The following is a 19,058-nucleotide window of genomic DNA, read 5'->3' as shown; positions in this document are numbered from 1 at the left end:
CACAAACGCACGCACGCACCACCGCCCCCATGGTAAGGCACACTCACGTATACTCCTCCAATCAAAACGCACACACACACACACACACACACGTGCGCACATGCACATTCGAGGCGATAGAAGCGGAAGAAAATCAGCAATACGTGAGCGAAAGAGAAACAGGAGGAGGCAACTAGAAAAAGACGCACATGGAGAAAACACCAGCGCCCCTCCCTTTGCGTGCTACACGCACACAGAGACGCCCCTCCGCTATGACCCCGTGGGTGTTGTCTCCGAGAGGAACGAGAAGCGGGGGGGACGAAACCGCTAAGATAGCTTATGCAGCAGTAAGTCCAATTTCCATCTCGGTAATTCACACGAGAACGCACCGACAGAAGCACAGAAAGAGAGCTGCAGAGAACGATCCAGCTCTGCTGCTGTGCGCTTAATGGGTGCAGGAAGAGAGAAAATAAAAAAAGAGCCTCCTCACAGGCTCCCTCTACTACTGCTCTTTTCGTTGCATCCGTTGGCTTCCTCTCGCACACCCTTGAAGGGGCTCCTATTAGGAGGCGAACCCCACCGGCTCGTAGTTCGGTGCAAAGGGCTTTACTGTCTCTATGATCTTGCGAATACCAGCCTCATACTCCTCCTCGGTGGCCTTGTCAGCCTCCGTCTCCTGTCGCAGCACGCCGTTCTCCCACATCTGAACCATGCTAACGCCGCTCTCAGCGAAATGGTACATGCCGCGGCCATTCTTCACGTCATCGCGGTACAAGCCTACATAGAACTCTGTCTCCTGCGGGTTGAAGAAGTACACACCAATGCCGTTCATCTTGCCGTTGCGCCAGTGGCCCACATACTTCTTGCCGCTGCGACCAATCACGTAGACGCCCCAGCCGCTATGGTGGTTGTTGTCGAACTGACCCTCGTAGCTATCGCCCTCTGGGTGTAGCCAGTAGCCACGGCCGTGCTTCTTGGTTCCAAAGTACTGGCCCGTGTACGTGGCGCCGGAAGGGAATTGAAAGGTGCGCACTTCTGAAGGAGGCGGTATCTCGCCCATTTCCTTCGGTGCCACCGCGCGCACGGCGTCCATCAGCTTCTTTATCCTCACCGCGCACTCTACAATCTCGGATGGCGGCGCCTCCTCTTCCCTCACCAGCGTGCCCATGTCCCACTTCTGCGCCGTCATAACGCCAGTCTCGTACATGTAGTGGCCGTCGCCATCCTTCTTGTCTTTGGTGTAGTTACCAAAGTAGTAAGCCGTGCCGTCACGGTTGAAGAAGTACAGACCCTCACCGTTCATCTGCCCAGCCGCCCAGTTGCCGAGGTACTTCTTGCCTGTCTCGGAGAAGATGTAGATGCCGAGGCCGTTCTGCCTGTTGTCATCGTACTCACCCTCGTACGTCTCTCCCTGGGGGTGAGTCCAGTGACCGCGTCCGGAGCGCACGTTGCCATCGAAGGTGCCCTCGTAGACAGCCCCTGACTTGTACGTGTACGTCTTGATTGCGTCCATTTTGATTCCTTGCCTCTTCCAGGCCGCTGATAATATACGTGTGCGTATCAACAAGGACAGACAGCCAAAGGAGGAGGGAGACAGCGAGCAACGCTACAATGAGAAGTGAACACAACAACAAGAGAGCAGCAGGCGCGGAGTGAAAAAAAAAAGGGGGGGCGATAAACGCCGCCCACACGAGACGACACTCGAAATATGTTTGACTTCTCTGTTCTCTTCACATGCGCCGCGAATTGCGTGAGCAGCCTTGTAAAGGCTTCCCTTTCGTGCTCGATGCCTGGGAGTGGCTCTTGTATTTCCTCGGATGAGCTGCTGCACGCCGTACCGGGATGCAGAACAACACAACGCACGAGCCTGCAAAGATGGAGGAAACAGAGAGAAAAAGAAATAAGCTGTGAGTGCCTGCTGTCCTTCTTCTTGGGTCTGAGCCAGTCGCCCTTTCCTTGTTACTACCGAAACTGCAACAAACAGCAAAGAGGGGAGGAGGGAATGAGGCACGTGGAAAGAGACTACTCAAGAGGAAAAAAACGAGCTACACGATAAGAGAGTGACAAAGCGGAAGAGACGGCAAGGGGGGAAGGAAAAGACCCCCAGATAGTGAAAAAGGCGGAGGCGAAGGATGATTGGAGGAAAGGAAGCACCACAATGTGGGGAGTGAAACGGGGGGGAGATCGTGAGAAACTCGATGATTTGATAGGCGTGTGCTGCTGTGTGATTGGCGAAGTTGTCATGTGGGTTTATGCGAGGGGAAGGAGGAGCAGCAGCGAAGTACGGAGAAGGAATAGAATCAAGGAAACGGCAACAATGAGAACGAGCATCCATTAGATTCGCATGTGCGTATGTGTGTGGGGGAGGGGGGTGATTTAGGGAATGAGGAGGAAATGAGAAGGGAGAAGCCTTCATGGCGAGTGAAAACCGCAGTCGTCCTCTCGCACACAGACGCACATACACACACATGTATACATACATATATGTGCGTCTGTGTGAGTCTCTCTTCAACTCTCAAGGTGACTAACACACAGTCAGTGACATCACCACACCTGGCAGGAGCGAGGGGAGAAGAAAAAGCGAAGGAGAACGAAGAGGCGACACCTTGCCTGCTGCAGCAATTTCGCCCTATTCTCAGTCTCTATCAAAAGACTGCAACCCCCTACTCTCCCCCTCGCCTCCTAAATCAACCGAAAGAGGTGCCCAGTCACTCCGCACGCATGCATTGGGGGAGAGGGAAGGAGCAGAAGTAGCCCTCAGGCAGGGGAGAGGAAAGCCACTAGAAAACTAGTGTACCTCAATGCAGACGCCTTGCCACCGCTGCAACCCATGACGGCAACCCTTGTCGCCTCCCAACGCGCACACGCATAGATGTGCGTGCGTGCGTGTGTGTGTGTGTGTGTGTGTGTGTCTACTTTGTGTTCAGGTAAATGAGCTACAGGAAAGGAAATCAAAAAAGAAGATGAAAAAGGTACGCACATCCCAGTGTGAAGCAAAAAGGAGCAGAGAGGGACGGAAAGCAGTAGCCGGTACGACGAGGACAACAGACGCGCCGCCTGCCTTTCTCCCCTCGTATCTATCTTGCCCACTTCTCCCCCCCCCCCACCACCACCACCAGCTGTGCTGCTCCTCGCCTTCTCTACTCATCCCCCAACCCTCGCATCTGCCCTCTCTCCCGACAGGACCTCGCCTCTGGGATGAAACAAGGGTAGAGCAACCGGAGAGGGCAGTGGCGGCTGGTGGAGAGGAGGGAAACGAGAAGGTTCCCAAAAGCGTTTGAGAAGCTGAGCAGTTTAGAGACAGCCCTGAGAACTTTAGTCCTTCTTGGCATCCACCTCCTCGGCGGACTTAACCTCGTAGTCACCCGACACCACGAAGCACTGCGTCTGCATGGAGGCCTGAACCTTTGGCTTGGAGAAGTAGTAGGCGCTGCCGTCCTGGCGGTAGAACACGGCCTCGTCGATGTCGCTGAACGGGGTGACGCCCAGACGGCGAAGGGTGACCTGAACCTTCTTGTCATCACCAGTGCTCTTGTGGTGGGCTTTGGTGGTGCGGCGCATGGAGCCTTTGCCACCGGTGCGCACCATCTCGGCACGGCGCTTCAGCTGTTCCTGCGTGATCGGCATTTTGTTGTGAGTTGATTGAAGCTACGGGGAGAGTTGTGGGTTGCTTCCTTGTTTCGGTAACGAAGAGACGCACGTGATGGTAGTGGTGAGGTAGGCGGTCAACGAATAAAAACAAAGGAAGAGATCGAGCAGCATTGAGGTGGACGAGAGTGAGTGTGGCACAGACAATGCACCGAGTGGGTGGGTGTGTAGTACAGAGGAAGAAAGGTGCAGAAGTGGGATGAGAAGGAGAGAACGTGAAAACCAAGCGCCGACGCACATCCGTAGTACAGTTTGTTGGTGAAATCATTTTCACCACTCGCGCCCTTCAGTAGCTGTACACCCACCTCGTGGCAACCGACACACACACACAGAGAGACACAAACTCTGGATGCTGGAATGTGACGGCGTGCAGACTGACAATCCTTCCAACAGGGAGAGAACAGGGAGGAAGTGCCTTGCTGCTATAACGGGATCACGCACGTGGGATGGAGCCGCGGCGGTGCGACAAGAGCAGCGGGACCGCACACAGACTCCCCTCGCAGGCCATGGACGTGGGTAGACGCGAAGGAGGGACCATGAGACAAGGAGGAAGGGACAGAAAAGAACCGGAAAGACTCACGACCTCACTACTCTCCTCCGTTCTCTCATACGCGTCCCCCTTCCCTCATGTTCCACTCACCTCCTGGACAAACAACCTTTGCCCATTGCTGCTCCACAGAACCCGTCGGGCCCTCCCTTTCTCTTTCGCGCTCGCTGACTTTTCGTTTGAATGACAAGTAAAGAAATTAGAGGAAAGAAGAAATCAAAACAAAGGCCGTTTGAGTGGTGCACCTGCAAGCGCAATGGAGAAGGGAAGGGTGCGCGTGAGGCGGCAGTGGGTGGTGGTACGAGCCGCCATCACATACGCACAGACACGAACAGCTCACAGAAGCGACTCTTCCAAAACGCACACACAAGACACAAGCATACCAGTGAGTCGAGAGGGGAACTTCAACAGTGCCTAATAGATGCGCTGCGGCCTGCCCATGGTCGACTTGATGTACGCCGACTTCAGGTTCTGCCAGTTCTTCTTCAGGAGCGACACAAGGAAGTTGATCGCCATCATGACGTTCTGGCGGAGCTGCTCCTCGTTCATCTCAATGTGGCCAATGCAGGTGCCAAGGCACAGCACTTTCTTCAGCTGGAACTTCACGGTCGAGCGCAGCTCCACGACCTTCTCTGTGAGCGACTCGCTGGGCGAGCACACCGTCGGGAACTTGCCCATACGGTGCATGTGCGGCCCCACCAGACGCGGCACGGTCTTGATGATCGACTCCGAGCACAGGAAGGCGTCGTACTGGTTGCACATCTTCTTCACCAGCTTCTTGTTCTTGTTGAGCTTCTTGAGCTCCTCCTGGTTCATGGTCGGCACACCCTCCTTCTTGGCGATGTCCTCGTGCACAAGGTCGCACAGCAGGCACACCGTCATGCGCGGGCGGCACACGTTCGGCAGCTTCAGGGAGCCAGAGAAACGCTTATCCTTCTGGGGGTCGTAGTTCTTCAGGTTGACCTGGAGATCAATGCTCTCTTTGAACTTGCGCTCCTTGTCCACCTTCAGGACGGCCTGAATGGCCTCCGACAGAGCCTGCGGGGAGATCTTGGACATGGTCGTGCTCACAACAAAAGCTTTGAAAAGCCTACCGACGTTGTTGTGCGTTTTATTTGCGTAGTTGGGCGCGGAGTTTTGTGTGGTGGAGAAAATGAGGTGGCACATTAGAGAGCGAAAAAGAAGGCGAGCATTATGGGGAGAAAAGATGTAGATGATGATCGTGTTTGGTTGGTAATCAATAGAAAGGGGAGACAAACGGGTTGAAGGGAGCAGAGGGAGATGGAGTTGGTGGGCAAGGCGGTGCACGCGCATGGAGGTCAGTGAGTCTTCAGCTACTCGTCACCCCCGCCACCCCCCTTCCATACCTTGGTGGGAGAAGAGGTAGGCAAGGAGACGAGGTGAGGAAGAGACACCAGCATATGCCCCCGTGACCCTCATGCCCCTCCCTCCCCCTACCTTGTCTTCCACAGCACTGCTCCTCCTCCTCCATCTCTGAGGCAGTCGTTGTGAGCGACACCAACACTCCACCGTCTTGTAACCATCGGGTAGGAAGGTGGTTGATTGACTTTGTGGTGATGTTTGTACAATTTTTTCTTTCAAAACGAAACGAGACAAATCACGAAATCAGCGACACACCGAGCAGATGCGGTCCGAGGGAGGAGGCACCATTGGTACAGTGAGTGGCGCATGCATGGCCTCTGCTTAAAGGTATTAGTGATCCGGCTTGCGGCGGTACCCGCAGCCCTCCACGAGCAGCGCCTTACCACCAGTGGGGCGGCAGAGCTTTTTGGAGCATCCCTTGCACTCCACCGCCGTGGTGGCGTGACTGTACACCACGGTCACTTGGCGACAGCGCGGGCAGCTCACGTCCATGAAGTACGAGTTTGGGCCCTGCACAAGGCGACGGCGCTTGTGCTTCATGCGCTCCGTGCGCACGGTGGGGTAGCTGAGGTCAGCATCGAAGAAGCCCATGGTGAAGCAATCAGAGGACCTTTGAGCTTGTGTCGGGGTGTTGAGTTGGCGGCGAAGAGGTTGACGCGTGAGCGGCGTGCACATGATCGGGAGGAGGCAATGGCGTGTTGTGTTGACAGGCATGTGAGGAGGATTCAAGCGGAGGAGGAAACCAAAAAAACGTAGTGCACAGTCAAAGTTGAGCGCGCGGCGTTGGAGGGAATCATAAAGCAGAAGTGCCGCTTACGTTAGCTTACACATGTGAAGGAAAAAGATGTGCGCGCCATGCCATGGGGCATGATGTGTGAAGCGCTTGCGAGAGGATCTAGCACACACGACACATGGCCGCCACGAGACAGGAAGGGAGACCCGCAGTAATCGAGGATCTCGTGTGGCACCTCATTCTTGTCTCCCCACCTGCACGGAGGCTCATCTCTCAAAGCACAAAAGAGAGAATCACCGCGATGGGAAGGCAATGGGCACTCACACGTATTCAGCCAGCCGTGCCTGATGCGACACGACCAGCCCGCAGCTCCAGCAGATGTGGGCTATTCCCCTCGTCGCTCACTTGCTTTCGGTTGTATTTGCTCCAAATCAAAAATAAACACACGAAACGGCGAAAGGGGAAAAAAAAAAATAATTAGTGAACGAGCTGAAAACGACATCGCACGCACACGCGCGGCCAACAGTGCGAATGAAGCAGAGAGGCGGCGTTTCGACAGCTTCCATCACCCCTACTTACTTCTTCGCCAGCTTAGAGCCAACCGGCTGGCGCGTCGGGGCGGCTTTCTTCGCCGCCGGCGCCTTCTTCTTGGCAACCCTCTTGGTGGAGATCTTCTTCGCTATGGCCTCCTTCTTCGACTGCTTGCTCTTCTTCTTGTTGAGGGCGCGCCTATGCGAGAGCTTCATCTTCTTGTGCTCCTTCAGCGCCTGCTTGACGATACGCTGCTCCTCAACGAGGAAGGCGCGCACGATGCGGTCGCGGACCTGGGCATGGCTCAGCACACCACCGTACGCGCGGGACACACTCTTCTCGTGGCGGGAGGCAAGGCGGGCGTCGATGTGGCGCAGCGCCTTGGTGCCACCGAGGCGCTTGTGGCCGAGCACCCACGGGGTGTGGATACCCTGCGAGCGCTTTGCACGCTTCTGCATCACGAGTTTGTTGCCCGGGGTGCGGACCATCTTCATGCGGTTGCCGCGAGTGGCATAGTGCATGCGACGGCGGTACTGAACACGAGGGCAGGACATCGTCCTTGATGTTCTCTTTTCGCACTGCAGGTGATGATGGCAGTTGTGAAAGGACCAGACAGGTAAGGGGGGGAAGGAGAGGGTGATAGCGAACGCGCAGCGATGGAACCACTCCGCCGAGGCGGGGAGAGAAAAATGATAGCAAATCAGAGGGAGAGAGCGACAGTGGGGCAGAAGGGGAAAAAGAGAGTTAAGAGGTGACAGAGAGAAGTTGGTAAAGGGCATGGATGCATTCATTGTAAGCGCAGAAAGGGAGAGTGAGGCGCTAGCGCAGAGTGCACCATGGCTGGGGCTCCGATACCACTACGATGCAGTCCGCATTCGATACCTCAGGCTGTGTTGCTCGCCCGTCGCTCAAAACACGGTGAGACTGGCCACGATGGGCATGTTGTGCGCTGCTCTTGAGTGCGTGAAGGGCGCAGAGTAGCACCAGCAGTGCACCACAGTTCTTCACTTCCACCGCTGTCATCTCCAGTCCATCCACTACCGCAGCAGCACACGAGCACCGCAGCGGCAGGGCGAAAAAGGCGCCACGCTTCGTTGCATAACAAGCAACACCTCGCGGCATCGCATGAGAAAAAGATGCTGAGGATCGCACTGCCATCACGACACAAGCACACGCACAGCAGATAAAAATAGCCAGAGAGGTGCAGGAGTCAGCGAGTTGAGCTGTCGAGCACACCGTGCGCAAAGAACATATGCAAGGACACACCTACACATGCACAGAGAGAGGGTGTGGAGTCAAGTGAATGTGTGCGTAACATCAGCACAAGCCCTCGAGCAACCGCTCTGGAGCGTGATGCAGCCTTTCCACGGCGCCTCTACTCTTTTCGACGTGCCTTGTGTGGGCGTTGAAGGTCAGCGAAATAATCAGCCATGAGGTCCGCCACAGTGACGGTAGACGAGCATCCGCTCTCGCCCTCTTGTACAAGCACTATCATTGCCCGCTTCCCTACACTTCGTGCGATGCGCACGGCTCGCACCTGCTCGAGCTTAGCGAGCGGCCCTGTGAAGAACAGGCACTCGCCGTGCGACCCAACATCCTGATAGCCTATGTAATTGGCACCAAACTGGCTGCCGTGGCGGAGCTTGTACCCGTGGTCTGTGGTGAGCGCGGCGTACACGATACAGTCCCGTGCGTACCTCTTGCGAAGCACCTCAAACTGATCCTTCGTGTCAGCAGACGCAAAATGTATGTCGTCAGTCCGCTGCAGCTGGGCCTGCAGCAGGCTGACTTCCTCGACGCTCAGCTGCCACCCAACCCCACGCTTCTTGAACTGAGGGTAGTGCGCCGACAAGTACGCGATGGCGGCCGCCGACTCCACTATGCTGAAGAGTGGACCATTTGTGCCGTCGATGACAAGCATGGGTCTCCTCAAGTTCGTCCGGAGTATTGTACGTACGCGCTCATGCAGAAGCCATTTCAAGACAGAGTCAACCAGGACACAGCGGTGGCTCGGTGGTGAGCGTTCGCGGCTCCTCTTTCAGGCCACAACTAGGGGGGGGGGGGGGGCAAAAGTGCGCCGTCCTCGTCTTTGCCAAACCCCATGCACAAGGAGAGAAGGAAAAAATGCACATGAGAGAGCGAGAGAGCAGGTCGCACGAGGAGGGTGAGCAGGAAAGAGGGGGAAAAAGCACCGAGCTGCGCAGCTTGAAGTGAATAGGTAGAGGTGGGGCGACCTCTCTCAGTGGTGTCTCCAAGGGCAGAGAAAATGTCCCTCGGCAACCACAGATATGCGCAGCACACCACCGGTAATGACTGATAAAAAAATACACATCAAATGGCAGAGAATCATACAGAATCGCCGGAGTGTGAACGCACATCAAGCGCTCGAGTGTTGCACGCTTGGCAAATCTGCTGCTGCCGTACGCCCCTTCCCCTGCTCAACTATCCACTCAAATGGCGCACTGAGCCGCCTCTCCTCATTGTTTCTGTTTTCTTCCCTCCTCCGTTCTTGCGAGTTTGTAGGCCAGTGTAATGTAAACGAAAAGGCTACGCAGACAAACATTGCCACCTGGCGCCAATAAAACGCACACAGAGGCAAAGCCGCTCCCATTCCTATCCAGGCCCGGCGCACGTCAGTGCGTCCATCAGCACTTCCTCTCCTACCGTCCCCATTGCCTCCGCACCGAATTCAGCCTCCGAAAAGAAAAGAAAGAAAAACAGTAGCAGATTCCCAGTTCCGTCATCTAGCCATATGTGGTGTGCATGGGCGAGGAGACGAGCAAGAAGGGGAAAACAGGAAGCCGGAGAGAGAATACACACCAAGAGACACCTGGGCAAGAGCACGAGGCCAGCCGTGCCGCTGGCACAAGTGGGACTAGAGAAGAACCTAGGAGAAGAGCATCAGCCTCTTAGGGAAAGACGAGCACGAGCACTTGCGCACAGTCAGCGTCCACTCCCTGACTCTGCCTACCCCCTCCCGTGAGTGCCCGTCGCCCTCTTATCATCGCTCCCACACACACACACACACACACAAACACGCCATCTCCAGCGCTTATGTCATGATCGGATTCGTGCGCCCGGTACTCTGTTGCCGGCGCGGGTTCCACCGTCCCTCGAAGATGGGTCGGTACTTCATCTTGGAGAGGTCGAAGACAACACCGTCCTTGTTGGTGACGTAGCGCTCCTGATCGTACTCAACCGGGTCACTCTCAGGCAATCCTGCGCGGCGCTCCCCCATCATGCGCTTCCAGCGCTCGTACGTATCGCGCTCCATGCCGATGATGCGGCCCGTCTTGGGGTCCTCGACGATGATCTCCTCGTCGTTTCGCTCATGTGGAAACTTGGTGATCGGAATCGTGGCCGAGTTCCACGGCATGAGGTCTGGCGCTGGGGCCTCATCTTTCTCGTAGGTGCCGCCGCTGATCGCCTTTCTGAGGCGCTTCTCCAACGGCTCGCCGGTCGGCCTGCCCTTGATTTCGCGCCACGTCGTGTTCTCGATGTAGTCGTGCAGCTCCTCCTTCGGGTACCAGTGGTAGTACGACGGTAGCTTCTCCCAGTCCACCGTCTCACCTGGCTCAAGCATCGGTCGAAGCTTCGTGTAGCTCGTCCCAGGACGCACAAGACGGCCGTCACTTAGTTGGTGATACTGCGGGCCGATGCCTGTGCCCTGCGTCGCCCTGTACTTCTCGGCAACCTTGTTCTGCCGGAAGAGGGACGGAGAGAACTGGCGCATCGGTGAAATGCCAAGCTGGGTGTCCGACAAGGAGAACATATCGTTCTCTATAAAGTCGCCGAAGCACTCCACACCGTAGCCGTTCGTAGGTATGGGGTTGATGATCGCCAAGGCGGAGCGACGTGACACGGAGAGCTGGACGCCGAAGTGCCCACACGCTTGGGAAGTCGTCAAACAGTGAATCACAGTGCCGCGCTTCTGGAAGGCAATTCGAAGATCCTCGTCAATGAAGTGCAAGTTGCGGCCGGTGCCGAGGAACACCACATCCGGCACTGGGTACATGTGCAACAGCACCGACAGCGTCCGCTCATTCACCTCTTCGAAACTGCCCACGTTCCAGTGGTAGTAGCCTTTCTCCGTCACGATGCACGACCCAATCACCTCCCTGTCGTTGATGAAGACGCTGTCAGGGGAGTAGGCGGTGATGCACATCGTCGACATGCCACGTGGAGTCTCGATGCGATTGGCAAACGGGTTTGCGTTGTACTGCGTCGCCATTTTTTCCTCATTGTAGAAACGCTCCTGGCCCTCCTTTGTCTGCAGCGAGAGGCCGCTTGCTGACTTCCCAGACTCCCGCTGGCGCTTCAGCCACTGTGCCAGCGCCGTGCTATCCTGTGGGCGGTACCCGGGGGTCAGCTTGAAGGGGTCGTAGCTCGGGTCACTAGGGTGCGGGCGACGCCGCTTCTGCGTCTCCTCCGCAGCGATGTCGGAACGCTTTGCTTCCGCCACGAACTTGCGGTACTCGGCCTCGTTCTCCACTTGTAGCTGGCGCCGCAGCAGTACCGTTTCTTCATCCATCTCGTAGTCTTTCGGCTCAGGGGTGCGTACGAGCTTGTTCGCTGAGTCGATGTCCATGTAGTGCTCTCGCGAGCCTGCACCGACGAATGGAAGGCCATCCTTCGTAGTGGGAAGATTGTCGTCCTTGATGCGCTGTTCGAAAATGAGGCGCTGCTGGTCGAGCCACTTGCGGTCACGTTCCGCCATGTAATCCTCGATTGACTGTCCAGGCCGGATGCCGATGCGCACGCTACCCTCCTGCTGCTGATGCGTCTTCGAGTAAGTCTCTGAGCTCATTGGCACCTCCGTGAGCGGATTGTCGCGCGGGTCGGGAACATACTTTCGAATAACACTCTCCACAGCACGCTTTGCCCGCAAGCGCCATCCTAGCCTGTGCGTCTCGCGCACGCGCACGCTGGCCCGCATCGTCACGCACCACCACAGGCACTAAACTCCCGTGACGGCAAGAAGAGAACGAAAAGATAGTGCGGGAGAAGTCACACCTTGAAAAGGAGGCGGCAAACAAAGGGGAGGGGTGGTGATAGTAGTAGCAGGAAGGCTCCTAGGAAAGCACAACTATTAGGAGCACAGGTCCCTCTTCCTTGCGCGCTTGCGTGTGCGTAGGCGTATGGACGTCTGTGAAGGCGCGGACCTCTACGTCACAGAAAAGAGACACAAACGGCAAAGGTGCAGGGTCAGATGATAGAAGTGAGGCGTCAGGAAGAGAGAGGTGAGACCCGTGGCGACGTTTGACGACAGGATGGGATCTTTAGACGCCTAGCCTTTTGCGACTGATCGCATCGTCGCGACATTGGAACCACATACAGTTTCTTTCGGTCGGAGAATCCACAAAAAGCTCTCTTCTGCAGATCTCCCAGCTGTAAGAGGTATCACCTTGCCCGTATGCACATGCGTGTATGGGTGAGTGTGGGGGAGGGGAGGGAGGGGGATTTAAGTGTTTTATTCCTGGGTCCTGTTTGCTTCTGGTGTTAAACTGCGCCTGGAATGCCGCACATCTCTTCACTTGGCTCACGTCGAGGCCACGGAGTGAGAGAGAGAAAAAGAGATAAGAATGGCGGGGGCACGACCTTCCATAGCGCGCACGGTATGTCGTCTCTCTAAAACACAACTCTGCACACTTTTTTCTCTTGGGCTTTTCGTTCGTTGCTGTACTACCCCTCACCCATACATCTCAACCTCGTCGCACAGAAGGGATGAGAAGAGTTGGGCAGAACACACCACCGTGGCACAGGAGGAGGTACACTTTCATCTGGCGTCCCCACCACGAGCACACGCATGCACACCTGCAGAACAACACGGACAGATACAGAGTATCCGCTAAAGGCAGAAGCCCCCGTACTACTCTTTCATCGGTCTCCGTCCCGTCATTGTCACCGCAGTATCACAAGAAGACGGACTCAATGCAGAGCGCACTGCTACCACCGCCACTGCCAGCAGCAGCAATTTCACTTTAGACCGCCACGCACTCTTCCATCGTCGCCACCTGTGCATTCGTCATTCGCAACGTTTCGCGGTAGCGAGACTGTGGAACGATGATCAGACGACGCAGCAGAGGCTCCTCTGCGGCCGGGATTAACATCGCCACCTCCTCGTTCTTCTCATCAACGTAGACAATCGTCACCAGACCGGCAATCGGGGCCAATGGCGCCTCTTCCAGAAGCTCCGCATGGGAAAGAGCGCACACAAGAGCTTGGAAAGATGCGTCAGGGTGCACCACACGCATAAGGACGCCGTCAGCGTTGCCAGACCCCGAGCCCTCGCTCGCCTCCTCCACAAACATGAGCGATTTGAGCGGCACCACCACTTTAGAGCAGCCTAGAGAGTAGAACGGGGTACCAGTGAAGTACTCCCTCATCAGTTCGCGACTCGACGAACGCTCGCACGGGTGGGCAACTGGATCGGTGAAGAGAAACTCACAATCTGGCAGTACCCGCTGCACATCCTCCTGCAGAAAGGTGGACCACCTCTCCTCGCCGTCCTCGCGGCTGCTGACAATCACCACGTGCGACGGACGAAGCACTTCGATGAGCTTCTTGTACCAGACACCCTCCTGTAGGTCTGCCAGCGGTGCCGGGGCATCGACGACGACGTGCGACCGAGTCTCGTTGAGAGATGACGCATACAGCGACGCCGACTGCTGCGAGGCGTTGACAGCCGCAGCCCCGCTTACCTCCTGAGTGTAGGCCATGACTGTCTCATTTAATTGGTCGTAGTAGTGTAGAAGCGAGTTCACATTGCTCGCAGAGGGGCGAACAGCGGCACCGGTGTAGAGGGAAAGCGGCAGAAGCTTCGGGCTCGCCGTCAGCCCCGGCCACAGTGGTGCCTCGGAGACCTGGATGCACGACACGCACCCTGGTGCGTAGAGGCAATTCGACTCTGCATTCAAGTCCATCAAGAACACGCTCTTCTTGTCATTGCCGTAGCGCATAAGCAGATTGCACAGAGTGTGTGCGGCGAGCGTCTTGCCGCTGCGGGGGCGCCCAATGACGAGCACCTTTGTGCGCTTCGCCGTGAGAATAGTGCGTCGTGTCATCTGCACCAGTTTGCCCGCCCGTGCCACACCTCGATGAGTATCCACTTTGTTGTCACTCGACAGCATGCACGCCGCCCCCTCCAGCGTGAAGAGCGTGACAGCCTGACGATCCGTGTGCAAGTAAAAGGTGTAAGGGCGATTTGTGTCCAGCATCACCCCAGCCACATCCAGCAGACCCGACTGGAGTGTGATTTGCACGGCGCCGTCCCCGACAAGGGTATACTCCTCGCCAGCATTCAGCGTGAGGCGCCGCGAGGAACGTTTCTTTGGTGGCATCTGAATTCCAGCTAGCCCCTCACCGCCTTTTTTTCCTTGAACACAGAGAAATTAACAGAGGATGTCTACGTATGTGGACCTGTAGTGAGGGGCTTGCGAAAAGCGAGACCACTAAGCTCTGCAGCGAAGCGAGCCAAGGACGTTGAAGAGCTGGTCTGCGTGCAACAGCCTGGTGAGCGCTGAACAAGATCACGTCTACCCGAGACAGTGCCGATCGCAAAAAAAAAAAGAGTAGCCCGTCCCGCAGGAGTAAAGGAACGAGGACGAGGAAGAAGAGTGTAAAGACTGAGGCGAAAGGGCAAAGATTGCGTGTCGCACTAGCCAGCTAGAATGAAAACGATGGAAGAGGAACTCGAAACAGCTTCCTTTGCTCCTTATACACACGCAAAGAGAGATCAAACAGTGGTATACGCCTGGCGTAGCCCCGGTGTCACAGGGCTGTAAGAGCGGCAGCTGATTTCTTGTTGTTGTTGTTGCATGTTTGGGTCCGTTGTTAGTAGGACCTCTCACACGTACGCTCACATTTCCCCTTGTGTGTGTGTGTGTTTTTGCTCTTTTTTCGCCTCAGTTGTCTGCCGGTGGCTCCGCTCCTGCAAACAGAACGTCACGCACACACACACAAAAAAAAAGCGGAGAAAGTGGGGAAAAGGCGCAAACAAAAAGAAGGAAAGGTGAAATAGAGCAAGACGGTCCAAGAGGAAGCAAGAGGCCACTCACACACGCTGAACGCGCAAGTCTGTGCATGTGCGCAGGCGTCTTCTCGCTGCCCTGCTCTCCCTTCTATTCCTGCCTAACGGCACAGAAAGTGTTCGAGGACATCCGCCCCTCACGAAAAAAATGGCCCAACACTGAGGCAAGTCAATATAGAGACACAATATAAAACGAAAAAGTTGAAAAGCGAAAGAAACCATTTCAACAAAGCCTTTTTTACCATTGGCAAAGATAGTTGAGCAGCCACAGACACACACACACACACACACACACATAGACACAAACAAACTGTACTACACAAGAGAAAGCCGCATCCGCTTGCATTCTTCCTTCGCTGTCCAGCAACAGCTGAATGCAGAGCTTCGACAGAACAGCGCTGTGAGAGAAAACCCCGAGAAAGGGGAGATACGGATCGAGTAGTAATAGAGGAGAAAGCGAGAAGACGGAACGAATCCGATCGACGCTGTATAGCGTTCCGGGGGGAGACGTGAGACGTGAAGTGGAGAGTGAGGAGAAAGAGAAGAGGCATTGAATATCTCTCTCGGGGTTGCATTTGTGTCGTTTATCGCCGAGCTGCTTTCTCTTTCTGGGATACCGGGCAGCCTGCCTCTCTGCCTGCGCCCTTTCCTCACCTGTACCTTCCCTCCTCCGTCGTAAGCCCCGTCACACCCCTATCTGCACCTCCCTTTGCTTCTCTGCACGAAGAAAGGTGGAGAAAGTGCGAAAAGGACGAAAATACGTTGGCAGAGAATGTGTGAAGAGACGGAAAAGGGACAAGGAATAGTACCCTACGGGTTGCAGCGAGAGACAAAAGAAACAGTGGTAAAACATGCAAGCAAACAAGTACACACACACACATAAACATAAACATGGGTCCACCGCAATACACCAATATGCCAGGGAGCCTCCTCCTCAAGACTCATCACAGGTAGAAGCGCAAAGCCCAAGAAAAAACAGCAGAAATGAAAAGAAGCGAAAGGGGGCGTAAGACAGAGGCACACACACCTAAAACGACATACGAAAAAGCGCATGAAAGAAAGAGTTGATAGCAGAGAACAGCGAAGAAGACTGGAAGAAAGAACGAGAAAATCAAAGCGTTTTTTTTTTTTTGATCAGAGGGACTAAGAAAGGGAGGAGAGATGAAAATATGGAGGGAAAGAACGGGTGTTTACTTTACTGGCCAAAGGCTGGTGTAACCTGTAGCTGTGTGCAAATCAAGCATGTGAGGTCTACACAGACCTAGTGGTACACTGTCCTTGGTCCACTTTCGTTTTGGGGGGTTTATTAGTCCGAGGGTGCACCTTCGGATAGGTGCGGGCGTGGGTGTTCAGTTCGTTGGTGGTAACAAGAAGATGAGCGCGTACGTATGAGCACACAGTACTTCCTCACACGTCTCCTCCTTTCTTGTGTACTTCTCTGGTTTGTGTGTTCATCGGCATACTGCTCTGCCTGGGTAATGCTGCAGTGGCCACACCCCATAGCTCCCCGCCTTGTTGTTACTTTCGTTTGTCACCTGCACGCCAACTCAGGTGAGTGATGAGCGGCAACTGAAACGACTATTGAAAGAAAAAGAAAATATGGCGCGTTGGAAAAAGGAGAGAGAGCGGAATGGTGGCGAAGAAACCCTCTGGCATACACACACACACACACACACGAGCAGCTCCTCGAGGAAAGACAGAGAGAGAAACGAGGAAAAAAAAAAACAATAGCGTAGCGTGGCACCATCAACGCAGACGGTGCGTTCGGCCTACTTTTGAGGGTAGATGCATCGTTCCTCTCTCGTAAGTGTTGTGACTAATGCTAGCAAAGGAGGGACAGACACACAGAGGACAAAACGAGAGAGGTGCGTACACTACAACACTTCCAAACGTCTTGGGATTCCGCACAACACGTCTGGTGGGTATTGCGAACAACGCTCATTATGTGAGAGACCGAAGCAAAGAAAAGAGGGTAATTTGAGACAAACGAAACGAGAAAAAATGGTGGCGAGAGACGAGAAATGAATGTTGAATGCATGTGCCTGCTAGTGTGTACATGGTGCGTGTGGTAGTCCTGAAGGACAACATGACTTACAACAGTAGAATGAAAAAAAAAAGGAAAAAAAGACGTGTAGCGTAGATAGGGAGTAAAGAAGGTCGAAAATGAATCCTTTGGTGCTTGAGTTCGCGCCAAAGCATAATTGGAGAAGGGAAAAGAGCACACAAACGCGGAAAAAAAATTTCGATACGCACGAAACGAAGGGAGACACCGAAACAAAAACTAAGGGAAAATGCGTACACTTGGCCAGGAGAGAGATGCAGAGAGTGAGAGAGGTGATGGGGGATGAATAAAAAACTATGAGAGAACACGCAGTGATGGATACACGAGATCTTCAATGCACGCTGATACAAGCACACATACCAACACCTACACACAAGCACTTCATGGGCGCTGGCTTGTGCACTCCTTCTTGTCCCTCTTCGTCTCTGGCCGCAGACGATCTCTTCGTCAAAAACGAGGGGACAACAACGTGCAAAAAAAAGAGAGACACACAAACCGATGCCGAAAAGAGAGCCATTTTGTCGTCTGCAGAAAACGCGTGTGAGGGGGAACACGTCAATGGGCGACCGTCCGACTACGTGCTTGGGGGTCGTCGTAGGGGATTCTGCGCATTTCAGTGTAACGCGAGATACATTCCCCGAAAACAAATTAAAAGGGAGGGTTATGTATGTCGTTGTGGTAAAGATAGCCTCACAAAGGAGGAGAAAAAAAAGGAAAGTGCCACTTCAGTGTACAATGCTCAAAACGAAAAGCGGAGCCTGGAATGCACCACTAAACACACACACACAAGCACAAGATAAAAGGACGATGAAGTGGGGAATGGGGTGGGGCGGACTTCCATTATCGTTTCGCCTATATCCTCCGTAAAAAAAAAGAAATTAAAAAGCCTCCAATCCATAGACTCACCTCCCAATTTGCAATGATACCACATCCACAGCGATGCATACGCCTGCATGTATAGTAAAAGAGACACGCCGAGAAATATGAGTATTGGGGGGGGGGGGGGGTTCAAAAGTGCACTGGCCAATAACGAGACGAAAAGGAGGCCAAGGCAAAACGAAATCGCGACAGAGAAGTGGCCCACGTAAAACAGCAGAAGGAGAACACATTCATATGAAGAAAAAAAAAGATACACAAAATGAGAGAAGGAGCATTCGAGAAGAGCTCTACTACTTGTGGTTCGGCTGCCTCATCTTCAACAAGATGTCGACAGATACACAAGAAAGCACAAGCACACTCTACAAGAGCCATAGAACAAAGGTACTCTCCTCTCTGGTGTATTTCCCTTTTCTTCCGCATATTCACTTTTTTTGGGGGGGGGGGCGGTGCACACACCAACACGCTGGATAGTATATAGGCGTCTTGTACCTCTCTGGTGGTTCTGTCGATGTGATACAAAATCGCTCATGAGTCACCGTTAACGAAACCCCATACACGCACACACAAAAAAAAGGCGAATCAAAATGCAAAGACAGAGGAAAAAAAGAAAAAGGAAATAAAAGAAGTAAATGAAATGGGGAGGAAGTGAAAGAAAAGAGTGCATCGTCGTCCTCATTTGGCTCACACGCTGAGGAGAGAGGTCGAGAGAAGACAACTCGAACCCTTAAACAAAAAGGCGTCGAGGCAAGAAGGAGAACAGAAGACATGGTTCAAGGAGGAGGCAAAAGGAAATGATGAATTGAGCATGGTTCTATTAGAAGGAAAAGAGAAAATGAAAACAAGAGAAAAGCACACATTCGAGATAACATCGATGTCTCGTTGATAAACGAGGTGGCGTCAGCAAAGAACAGACAAAAAAAGAAATTCATTGATTTTTTTCTTGGACTTCCTATGAACCTTTCGCAGCCACACTCGTTTTCGCCTTCATTCCGAAGTTTTCGCCGGTACGTTACATTTTTTTTTCTGCGCCTGCTGTCGGCGTTCGTATAACAGAGTACAAACAAACAACACGAATCCACAAATATTTCGGCATAGGCTTATAAGCGTAAAAAAACATGCGCACAGACCAACACATTCACAACACACATGTGCACATCGCTACACAGACAGGGATGCCTTCACACAGAGAGCAGGAAAGCGGAATGAGGGGAGAAGTAGAAATGGGTGACACGGAAAGGGCTATGGAGAAGAGTAGAAGCACTTAAAG

General features: G+C 54.1%; 8 protein-coding genes across 8 annotated transcripts; all 8 read right to left on the bottom strand.

Annotated features, from left to right (window-relative positions):
• Positions 1 to 541: 541 nt before the first annotated feature.
• On the bottom strand, positions 542 to 1,492 carry LBRM_35_4020 (conserved hypothetical protein; the record flags this gene model as incomplete). Its single annotated transcript, XM_001568971.1, has 1 exon — positions 542 to 1,492. The coding sequence occupies one exon, from the start codon at positions 1,490 to 1,492 to the stop codon at positions 542 to 544; it is 951 nt and encodes a 316-aa protein (XP_001569021.1).
• Positions 1,493 to 3,294: 1,802 nt separating this feature from the next.
• Positions 3,295 to 3,606, bottom strand: LBRM_35_4010 (putative basic transcription factor 3a; the record flags this gene model as incomplete). The annotated part of the gene is made up of 1 exon (XM_001568970.1): positions 3,295 to 3,606. The coding sequence occupies one exon, from the start codon at positions 3,604 to 3,606 to the stop codon at positions 3,295 to 3,297; it is 312 nt and encodes a 103-aa protein (XP_001569020.1).
• Positions 3,607 to 4,588: 982 nt separating this feature from the next.
• LBRM_35_4000 (putative 60S ribosomal protein L10a) lies at positions 4,589 to 5,233 on the bottom strand (the record flags this gene model as incomplete). The annotated part of the gene is made up of 1 exon (XM_001568969.1): positions 4,589 to 5,233. One exon carries the CDS (start codon positions 5,231 to 5,233, stop codon positions 4,589 to 4,591), a length of 645 nt encoding a protein of 214 aa, XP_001569019.1.
• Positions 5,234 to 5,887: 654 nt separating this feature from the next.
• On the bottom strand, positions 5,888 to 6,148 carry LBRM_35_3990 (putative 40S ribosomal protein S27-1; the record flags this gene model as incomplete). Its single annotated transcript, XM_001568968.2, has 1 exon — positions 5,888 to 6,148. The coding sequence occupies one exon, from the start codon at positions 6,146 to 6,148 to the stop codon at positions 5,888 to 5,890; it is 261 nt and encodes an 86-aa protein (XP_001569018.1).
• A 717-nt stretch (positions 6,149 to 6,865) lies between these two features.
• Positions 6,866 to 7,375, bottom strand: LBRM_35_3980 (putative 60S ribosomal protein L34; the record flags this gene model as incomplete). Its single annotated transcript, XM_001568967.1, has 1 exon — positions 6,866 to 7,375. One exon carries the CDS (start codon positions 7,373 to 7,375, stop codon positions 6,866 to 6,868), a length of 510 nt encoding a protein of 169 aa, XP_001569017.1.
• Positions 7,376 to 8,196: 821 nt separating this feature from the next.
• On the bottom strand, positions 8,197 to 8,742 carry LBRM_35_3970 (conserved hypothetical protein; the record flags this gene model as incomplete). Its single annotated transcript, XM_001568966.1, has 1 exon — positions 8,197 to 8,742. One exon carries the CDS (start codon positions 8,740 to 8,742, stop codon positions 8,197 to 8,199), a length of 546 nt encoding a protein of 181 aa, XP_001569016.1.
• A 1,131-nt stretch (positions 8,743 to 9,873) lies between these two features.
• On the bottom strand, positions 9,874 to 11,757 carry LBRM_35_3960 (conserved hypothetical protein; the record flags this gene model as incomplete). The annotated part of the gene is made up of 1 exon (XM_001568965.2): positions 9,874 to 11,757. One exon carries the CDS (start codon positions 11,755 to 11,757, stop codon positions 9,874 to 9,876), a length of 1,884 nt encoding a protein of 627 aa, XP_001569015.1.
• Positions 11,758 to 12,802: 1,045 nt separating this feature from the next.
• Positions 12,803 to 14,161, bottom strand: LBRM_35_3950 (conserved hypothetical protein; the record flags this gene model as incomplete). Its single annotated transcript, XM_001568964.1, has 1 exon — positions 12,803 to 14,161. One exon carries the CDS (start codon positions 14,159 to 14,161, stop codon positions 12,803 to 12,805), a length of 1,359 nt encoding a protein of 452 aa, XP_001569014.1.
• Between the last annotated feature and the right edge of the window lie 4,897 nt (positions 14,162 to 19,058).

Source organism: Leishmania braziliensis, chromosome 36, assembly GCF_000002845.2.
Source record: "Leishmania braziliensis MHOM/BR/75/M2904 complete genome, chromosome 36".
NCBI lineage: Eukaryota > Euglenozoa > Kinetoplastea > Trypanosomatida > Trypanosomatidae > Leishmania > Leishmania braziliensis.
This window is presented reverse-complemented; position numbering and strand designations above follow the sequence as displayed.